Raw genomic sequence first — 10,862 nt, forward strand, 5'->3', positions numbered from 1 at the left:
CTGACCAATGCGGTCAAGCCTTTCATACCGTACGCAACCCGGTATTTAAGTGCGACTCTAAGTCATACTTAAATCTTTGTGAAACACCCCCCAGGTCCTACCCCACTAGTAATTGAATTCCAAAGACTGCAGGTGGGTGTTTCATAAAACTGTTCGTAAGATACGAATGACTTTACGCACGACTGGTGATCCTTTCTTATGCTACATGTACATGTATGTGTTATCCCTATGTAATTGCGTTATAACCTAAGAACATGTTCCAGTCATGCGTAAAGTCGTTCGTAACTTAACGAACAGCTTTATGAAACACCCACCTGGTATGATACTTGACTTGATCACTGCAATTCAAACATGCATATCTTTCATCTTATTAACTCCATTATTTAAATCAAATGCTCGCAATGATATGAAACATCATCAGCGACCAGTTGCAAACAGAGTTGTAATCAAATGTAACTATAAAAACCAAATGCAAATTGATTCCCAACCAACCATATGCGTATATTTTGGCCTATATTTGATTGCTTGAAATGTATTTAAATGCAACTCTTTCTCCTACATGCCCCAGATGCTGTTTGTTTACAGCCCTGTAAATAAAGAGTTTGCGCAGCCACTACGGAGACGCTTTCTGGAACGTAGAAAATCTATTGACAAAAACCCTTCCATCAAAAAGCATTCTTGGTCGAAAGTCGGGGTATTAACACAGTACTGTCGTCTGTGACTCTATACAAATGACATTGACATATTTACATTTTTCTCGGCAGCTCCGAATCTTACCGACGATCAGGGGAGTGTTTCATCAACATTTTCATCCGACAAGTTGTCAGATCTGACATCTTTCTCTGATGTTGATTGGCTGAGAGGTACTGTTACTATGGTAACTGTCGGATAAAACGTCCGACAAGTCCTTTCATGAAACGCTCCCCAGCTGTCACAATTCATTAATTTTCGACATACAGTAGCCCTCTTAGCTTTTCATTGTGATTTGACTTGCATTTTCAATACATTTGCTGTGTGCTATAATGTTGACCACGAAAGTCATTAAATTGATGTCATTAAAATGCACTTGTGAAGTTGTGACAAATTACGTGAAGTTTTGTTTTCTTTTTGTTGAATTCACTGTATAGTCGCCATCAGTACTTTTGAAATACAAACATTGATTTAGCGTCACACATCACGAGTTGAGTTGGGGATATACATGTCAGTTGAATCCATTCACGTGGCTTAGTAACCGAGTCCAAGCCTTCGGTGACGACCTCAACTGCATGGCCAGTATACTTTCTAATCTTCACATGCCCGTTCTTTGTCTTGATCGCCACGTATATGCTGTCCCGCGAATCGACTGTGATGAACTGTCTGGCGTCCTTTACCCCGGGCATCCTACTGACGATGTCCCCGCCAGGATCAAGGACACTGACTGCGTCTTCGTTTCCTCTCAACGAGTTGGTGACAGCTATGTTGCCTGTCCGCATCAAGGCGATGCTCCATGGATCCACGGCCGTTTTAATGGTCCTGGTTCGTGCCCCACTAACAGGGTCCACCACCTCGATTTCTTTAAATCCACGTAGTCCGATGTATATGTTATCCTGTGGGTCGATGCTCAGCGATCGGTGAGTACCAGAAATCCGCAGTGCGTACAAGGGCCTGGCCACCGACTGCCTTCCGCGGTATTTGCATGTATATATCTTGACCGACTTCACATCGTCGTTGCAGATCACCAAGGTCCCATCGCTCAACCGCGTGAGGCTTCTGATTTTCAGGTGGTCTAGAATCCTTTCCCGCTTTTCAGTGTCGATGTTGATGATATCGATGCCGCCGGATCTGTATCCAACAGCCACGCAGTTCCCGGGTAACGCCAAACATGCTTTGAACCACTCTGCTTTATCGGTTGGAAGATCAATTGTTTTTACCAAGTGCCATTCAGCGATGCCACCATCGGTACTGTCGGTCAAATTGATATCTTTAAATTCCTCGAGAACATCCTCTGTGAAAAGAGTAAAAATGAGATCAAGTCAAGTCCACCGGCACCCAAGAAAAATGTTTATTTAATCAATAGAGAAATATCCGACAAGTATATAACGCTGAAAATGTACAAATGAAAATCGGATATGAAATAAGAAAATTATGACATGTTAAAGTTTTACTAGTTATATGAACCAGTCAGTTACATGCAAATAAGACAGTCGATAATGACCCTCATTATTTTTTATAGCTATCTTGTGCATTAACAGATTCAAATATAATTTGACAGTTAAATCCAGAAATGCATTTATCGGAAAAAAAAAATAAAAAGTTAGTTTGTATTCTATGCTTGGGTGGATGTGGTATCTTTTTTTAACCGGGTGTCTATATGGTGGTTGGCCTACGTCAACATCTACTTTTGATGAATCTCGACCCAATCGAGATATCGGATACAGAATAGAAGTGAGTTTGACTTGGAGTCACTAGCGCATCCAGCATCAACTATTGCAAAGCAATGTATGGGCCCATGCACAAGCATAATAGAGTCACTATCGTCCCCAGACAATTGGGCCCATGAAATGCTTTTAAGGATCTCATGCTGGATACGCGCCTGCTAGGAGTAATCTGGGGCCCGTCTCATAAAGAACTTGCAACTGTTGTAACTTTGCCATTTGCCATTATGGCAACTACCATGGTAACCTTGATTCTGATTGGCTGCTGATCCCTGTTACCATGGTAGTTGCCATTATGACAAAGTTACAACAGCTGCAAGTCCTGTATGAAACGGGCCCCAGATGTACATTATGTTAGAGGTACATGGCGTTTTGACAGATATAGTTACAATCTAACGCATCTCTAAAAAATCAAACACACTTGGTTTTCAACCGATTAAATAGCATTTGCTTCTTTAAAAAAAAAAAAATCTGTATGTTTCGTTCTAATGAAATGCTACCTGCATTTGGGCAGCTGGGCCAGGTTTTCTACAAACCTTTGTTAAGCAGGGACGACTGCATAGTCTTGGGGGACGCCATCATATCCATTCGCCTTGGATAAAATGGAATATCCCTTTTAATTGTAATCCTATCAAGGAAAGAGAGAGCACATGCTGATTGAGGTCCTCATACCTTGTATATAAACTTCCTGGGACAGATCAACGCGTTGTACGTGTTTGAAAGCGTCTGCTAGTCGTTTTCTGATTGCGGCAGGTTTCCCGCTCTGATTCTTTCGCCAACGTATCAGCATCGTTGTCAGTGCGCCCTCAATGTTGTTCGGATTGTCATGTTTAAAGTGGCTGAGTTTGGAGTCTTGGAAACCTAGTCTCAGTCCCAGCTTATAATAATCCTCAGGGTACAGCTTAGACGCTAGTTCCACCAACTCAAGGTCCCTGAGATCATCGTCATTTGGGTCTTGAGAGCTTATGAAATAAAATGAACAAATATTGAAAATCATTTGTTAAAGTACTATATATCGTTGACACGAGTTCATTTTTAAGGCTGCCATTCTCTACAGAAGCAAGACTGGTCTCAAACACTTGAGCCCTAAAGACCTGGGGTATCATTCCAGCAAATATTGGAAACCATTGTGACTGGAATAAGTGAATCATTTTAAATATAATGTTCGTATATAGGCCTATTCTATTGGATTGATACCCAATACTGGGAAATGGTCCATATTGGCCGGGATTTTTTTTTCAATATGTAAATTATTATGATGAGTACTTGAATTATTGCATTTAATGTTGGCATTTTACTCCTGAAATATTAAAGACTGACATCACTGACTTAAAATACTTATGAATCGTCCGACCTGTGGAATACGTATAATAATATTGAAAATCATTGTAAGAATAATCTAATTACTTCATATGTAATGTTGGGAATCTATTAGAATGACTACAAATACTTCCGTATCATACACATTGGAGGTGTTTTCCACAAAGATTGACAACTATTGTGATTAACTTTTAGTATAATCAAATTTTATCGTTGCCATTCTATGCTAAAGCAAGACTGAGCTCGAACACCTACAAATCGTCCACAATGATGTTGGGTACATTTTAACGAATATTGACAATAATGATGGTAGAAGTAAGTCATCAATTAATTTAAATCGTAAAAAAGGGAATAAATATAAACGTATATGGAAGAGCACCCAGGACAAATTTGAGTAAACAGAACGAATAGGGCTACCATATATAACATAGAGTACAATAACAAAATAGTATATAAAATACAGTACATTATTGTAATTACCGTAATTACCAGGAGTTGAAAAAAACAGTTAAAAACAACATGGAATTGTAATGGAAAGCTACTGTTGAAGAAGAAGAAAAACAAGAGCTAAAGCAATTGAGAAGGGGGGGGGGGGGGTGACTAAAAAGAAATAAAAGATGGTGCATACAAAGATGTAATAAAGAAAATAAGTGTGACCTCCGTATTGATTGCACATAATACTCCAAAACAATTAAATCGCTAGTTTACAGCATTATTTTTTATTTTTATAGCTCATAAACGCAAGTTAAATTTGGGCAATTTATATATTGTAATTATGTTATGGGTGATATGGGGAGGAATTTTTTTCATATACATTATCGTTTGAGCACCGAAGTATGACGTCACCAATCTTCCCTTCCACATCCGGACAAATGCACACCCCGGCAGAGCACGGTGGAGTGCCCCTAAGACCCTAATAAAAATTGAGTCATTTGATATGTAATTCTAGCATTTTATACTTTAAATAGACTGATCCATACTGGGGTGCATTTTTCATATCTCCCAGCCCCTTTGGTAAATCAAGCAAAAAACATTTCATAGTGCAAAATGCATAAATTATAAATCGCTGTATGCATTGGTCCCGTCTTACAAAGAGTTAGAACTGACCGGTCAATCTCAATTCTATGGAAATCCATCATTGTCATAATGATTATTTTCTACAAGAAATTTGAACAATGTCCTTTGTAAACAAAGAGAAGCAAACTGGATTTTCAAGAAAACAATGAATGTATGAATATACATCGTAGTTAGAAAATATTTTGAAAAAAAACATGCATAATAGATGTTGACGTTGCTGGCTTTCCATAGTTGTGATTGATTGGATCAATGGGAATTCTTTGTAAGATGGGGCCCAGTTTTGAGTATCTGCAAAGGTATCAAATGTTGTAATAACCCATGGTCAGCTTCCATGTGAAACTTGATACCATTGAGTGATTTGTAAAAGAGCAAGCCGGGTCCACATGCTTGGATAAATAGACAAAAGTAAAAACCTACCAGCAAAAACTAATCATAAAATTTTGTGTTATTTTGATAAAAGAAAAGCATGTATGCTGTCGTAACCATAAGGAGATAACGTCTCCAATATTTTTAAACATAAAAAAATACAACCGTATTGTGCTTTCCTCGTTACAAATATGTTAGAGCAAAAGGGGATCTTAAAACTGAAATAGGTAATCAATGTATATTCATGATTACTGCAATCATGTATTATTAGTAGTTACTGATCGAAATAGGAATAACGTAAGTTTTCATCCGATATTGATACATATTATTATGATTATGATGAAGGCCCGGAATTAAGGTTGTTTTATTATCTTTATTGTTATTATTAATTTATTTTTATATACATATGCATTGTTTGTAATAATTGTGTAAATATTTTTTATGAGAATGGAATAAATGATCAATTAATCAATCAATCAATCAATTATTGTTATCATTCTCATCATTATTACTGAATTTTCATCATTATCATTATTTTAGGTGTTGTTGTACATATATTATCATCATCAGTAAACGAATGAAAAATTATAGCTTATCTATATTTGAATTTACATGAAAATATACATACCTCTCCCACTGTGGCATTGGTGAAGACGAAGCCATGTTTCAAAGTTAAAGGGCTCTAAAAACAATGATGAATATTAAAGGAAAGAGATAAAGAAATCATAGAAATTATAAAACAATATACTGACATGTTCGGTTCCCTCATTGACTGCGTGTACCGACTAGGATGTGCAGATAACTATTTAGGAAATTTTACATTTATTTTACCACCATATAATTTGACATTCGACTTGATGATGTCACTTTCAAAGTTATCCTCAATCATTTTTTCTCTCCGTCTTGATTCAAATCTATTTTTGTGTGTGTGTGTGTGTGAGGGGGTGTCTTGGTCTTTAAAGGGTGACGTCAGATAATTAGACCAGGGTACATGCAGACAGGAAGCGTTCATTTCCGTGCACAGGAAAATTGTGGAAACTCGTTGATGAATCCGTCTGTTTTAGCTGTTCATGAAAAAATACCGAACTGCGATCATCATGAGGAAGAGTTTATTATTATTTGTCTGGCAATTCTCACTTACAGCTGGTTCTCTCCAAATGCTAATAGGCAATATTGTTTTAATTTAATTGTGTGGCGTCGAGGTTAATAAAGAATCACACCCAAATGTGTTAAAATTACACTCTAGCTGTCTACCTTTTAACATAACACGGTGCCCAATATGCTATACCAAAGCACCACCATGGGAACTGAAATGACACCATAAATGTAACACAGGTTATGTGAGTTGATCAATGTAACATAGGGTTTACTTTTAACACCAAGTCTTGGGGGGTATTGTATATATACACACACACTCACCCTCATTCCCCCTCTCTCTCGCATATGAATACATAGGTCTATACTTTACAGGATATTTCATGTATTGTTGAGTGCATTATGGAAATATGAATAGCAGGCTTTTGTTTGCTCAAATTGTCATGCCGGTGGATGCGATGAATGAGAACATGGACCCATTGTTGTGTGTAAAACCAACGCTATGAAATAGGCTTAAACGTTAATTTGGATAATAGAATGCATGGTATTCAGCAAGCACTGTTGTGTTAATATCTATGTACATATAGAGAACCACAGGTGGTATTATAGTGTATACTCTCGTGTCAAAATGATCTTGGTTCAACACCTATGGCGTTGTGACAACACATTTGGTTCTCCCTTTAACACATGTACTTTAATTGCAATCCCTGTGTGTAATTTTAACACCTCCGTGTGTGGTCATCTAGGGATAAAAACTGGCATCAGGTTTAACCCGTACCCTATTCGATGAAACCAACGTCCTGAAATGGACGTACATTTCTCCATAAAACGGAATAGTAAATATAAACCATGCAAATAACACTACATGTTTGATAAGCCACGGAAGTTCAAACGCGGTTCGGCACTACGGCACTGCAGAATTTCGACAATGCAAACAAATTAGCATTCCATCAAAAATCAAGGAAGGTATGGGCCTAAAATAGTGATATTAAAACTTATGAGTAAGCTGCCTAACATAAGCGTTTTCTGATCAGAATAGGTGCAACGAATACACTCAGTTGATTTCTGCACGATTAAACTGTTGTGTACAACTACAATATCAGTTAGTTCTATATCTTTGTGAACATAACCACTGATAATGAATAGGCCTATTCTTAGTTTCTATATCTATCAACCGTCCAATAGGACCTGTAGCAGGTATTTGTAATAAAAAAATCAAAGCATGATTTATATGGTTACTTTGATAAACAACTGAGAAATTAAATCAGAATACATATGAGCTTACCTTAATATAATGTATACAATGTCCGAGGAAGACTGTAGTTCTGTCCCATAGCTGAATAAAACGTTATTGTACATGTTGTATGTAATGGGCACATGAGAGTAATTCATCTGCGCGCAAAGCATGCCGGACAGGCGCAAGTAAAGATCACATGACTTTATTGATTAAAATAATTCATTAAAAATAGATCAAATGTTTGTATATAAAAAACAACGATAGAGATAATGCTATGTTCATACTCTTTCATAATTAAGGCGTTTGGGGGAGGCTAGACTGCATTTTTGTATTTCATTTTAATTATTATTACCCACGATGTAGTTCTGGGTTTTCTGGCAATGACCGGGCCGAAATTATGGTTAGTCTTATTTCAGGCCATTTAACTTTTGATTGAGCTGGGCAAGTACCTGATTAACATATCAAGTCTTAATGTACTGTTAATTGTGTCTTATGTCAGTGAATTAAAGAAAAATCTATCGAGGGATTGATTTTTAATGATATTTTGATGAGCTATGATATAACACGTGAGTAAATGAGGGTCTGTAATACTCATGTGTGCCCTATAATGTATTTCTCAGGACTAACATTGGGGGCGCCATGACCGGTGTCGTAATATAAATACTCCAAATACTCCTGTTTTTCGTGTGCCAGGTAAAAATGGCAGAGGTAAGAATGGCAGAGGTAATCCGGGGGAAAGGCCAGTCATGCGTAACCCCCCAAAAAAAAAAAATGCGTTTAAAGGGGTGTTTTCAGTTTTAGGCGCGGGCCGCACGAGGACTCGTTAAGGGCATTAAAACATCGATTTTAAACAAAAAGGGTGGTTTTGAAAGATTGGTCAATCATGGTATATACGTAAGATAGCAAGTAACAAAATTAATGTAACAAACTATATTTCTGTTGCAATGTCAATTTATAGGGTATGTAAACGGGGACACCCCGATAGTCAGCGGGTCTGATATAGTCCGTGGTGTGTGTAAAATTATGATCAGGATAAAATGAGATAAAATGTCATCGAGAGGTCTAGAAAAGGTCAAATGACACGAGATCTATAAAAAAAATCTATAAAAAATAACCCCCAAAAAGGCAATCGCCCCCTGATAACTACTTCGAGGAAAATGCCCTATATTTTTACCGCCAGGGACTGTTACACCCCCCGGAAATTTACCCTCTAGACAATACCCAGACAGACTGCAGGTACCATAAATGCTAATGAGCAAATAGGCCAGATTCATCTTGCTATCGCTCTCATTATCTCGCCCATACTGATCCTATATTTGATTGTTTCGAAACATTGAAAATTTACGATATTCATACTTAATAAACTGTTATTTTCCTTCCGAAATATTTTTGTTTACAATCTCATAGACGTAGAAGAGGAGATATGATAGATGTTTATAAGTTTATGCATGGTGTCTTTGTCACTAGCATAGATCTGCTTGTATGAAGTAAGGAAGGGAGGACTAGAGGACATTCCCAGAAACTTTAGAAGCAGTATGCAAGGCTTGATGTAAGGAAGTTCTTCTTTTCAAATCGAGTTATTAGTTCTTGGAACAGTCAACCAAAAAATGTGCTTTCAGCACCTTCTTTAATCACCTTTAAGAATCGGCTTGGTAATCACTGAAAGGATACAGTGGCGTAGCTAGGATTTTTTTCTTGGGGGCACTGGGCGGTCCTTGCTTTTTCAGGGGGGGGGGGAGGCACAATTTTTTGCGGTGTGTGTGTATATGTCATAAGGGCGGATCCCACTTTCGCCAATAGGGGACGGTGCCCGAAAATATCTTCACCTATATTTTCCCTGATCAGTCACTTCTTAGTTTTATTCTTATTAAACAACATAAACATGAAATAATCTCATAAGCCTTTCGCGCTCGCATGTAAGTGTCCTGAAAATGTTATATTCTGAGCAATGTTATGTTTGATCATGAATAAGATTCATATGTAACTAGATGGTTACTGCGAACGCCAAGCGCGAGCAGAATTTTTTATAAACTGTTCTAGCAATATCGAAAAGGGACCTGTAAGGACTGCTTGCAGTTACCCATAACTGCATATCGCCACAACTGGGCGTTGTGGCGTGCGCCTGTAATCCAAGCTGTGGGGAAGTTACAAATTGATGCAGAAGCTCGAGGTTCGAGCTCTGGTCACGTCTTTCGGATGGTGACGTTAAAGGTCGGTCCCAGATGTAAATAATCATATCTGATTGATACACGTCTGACAAAACTCAAATACACACACACCCACGAAGACGGTATATATTTTAATAATGCGAGCGCGAAGCGTGAGCAAAACTTTTTGACATTCCGACCTAAAAAATTAATTCTAAGCACTTTTTGTATAGATAAATGGGTAGGTATGTAACTAAACAGGAAAAAAAAATGAGATTTTAGACCTAAAAGCGGGACAATCTATTCATATTTTGTAAATCATAAATAGGATTTAGTTAATTGGTATTAATTATGCGATCGTGAAGCGTGAGCAGACAATTTTGATATTTTAATGTGAAACTGGATAATTTAAGTACATTTTAAATAAAGAACATGCAGGCTATCGCGCATGTTTAGATTTAGACCTAGAGTCTGGGCATTCTGAATACATTTGTTTAATTGAACATTATGGAATACACGTAGACAATGAGAACTTGGCAAATCAAACAATGTGACCACGCAGAGTGAGCTAAAAATGCAAATATGTAGACCATAAAACAGACATTTTACAGAGCACTTTAATTTGTAAATGAAAAAAAAATAATGAAAGCTCGATGTCCGAGCTAAATTATGATTTGTATATTGACTTCAAAACTTGCTCTATATCAGCCTATAATGAGCAAGATATGAATCTCATCGAACAGGTAATTCTGGCGCGAAGCACAAGCAAAAATCTTTTATGGTAACATGAAAGATTTTTTTTGGAAAGTCTTCCCCTCAAATTATTTTATTCACTCGTCTTCCTCCTCTTATTTCCTCTTCTTTCTTTTCTTCTGTCTTTTTTTTTCTTCTCCCTTTTCTCTTTTTTTTGCTCTGCCAATTTTTTCAGGGGGCACCTGGGGGGGGGGGGGCACGTGCCCCCAGGCCCCCCCGTAGCTACGCCACTGGAGGGATATTGCTTTGTGTACGACTTTGAAGAATGGATTTCATATCTTGCCTCTTGTAACTACTTGCCCCATGCAACTTCTTGCCACATGCTACTACTTTCCACATGCAACTAATTGAAAATGATAGTGTGGAGCATACTGTTTATTCCCTTAGACCAATGATCAGGCATTGTCCTCCAAGTATCATTGGATAAAAGTAAAGTTTTCAAGAAAGATATTC

The 10,862-nt window shown here is 37.6% G+C and overlaps 1 protein-coding gene across 1 annotated transcript; it reads right to left on the reverse strand.

Annotated features, from left to right (window-relative positions):
- Positions 1-855: 855 nt before the first annotated feature.
- On the reverse strand, positions 856-7,633 carry LOC121421414. Its single transcript, XM_041616111.1, has 4 exons — positions 7,558-7,633; positions 5,806-5,859; positions 3,087-3,376; positions 856-1,984 (listed from the first exon to the last, which is right to left on the reverse strand). Exons 2-4 carry the CDS (start codon positions 5,838-5,840, stop codon positions 1,134-1,136), a joined length of 1,176 nt encoding a protein of 391 aa, XP_041472045.1. The 5' UTR covers positions 5,841-5,859; positions 7,558-7,633; the 3' UTR covers positions 856-1,133.
- Positions 7,634-10,862: the final 3,229 nt, after the last annotated feature.

Source organism: Lytechinus variegatus, chromosome 9 (assembly GCF_018143015.1).
Source record: "Lytechinus variegatus isolate NC3 chromosome 9, Lvar_3.0, whole genome shotgun sequence".
In the NCBI taxonomy this organism is placed as follows: Eukaryota; Metazoa; Echinodermata; class Echinoidea; order Temnopleuroida; family Toxopneustidae; genus Lytechinus; species Lytechinus variegatus.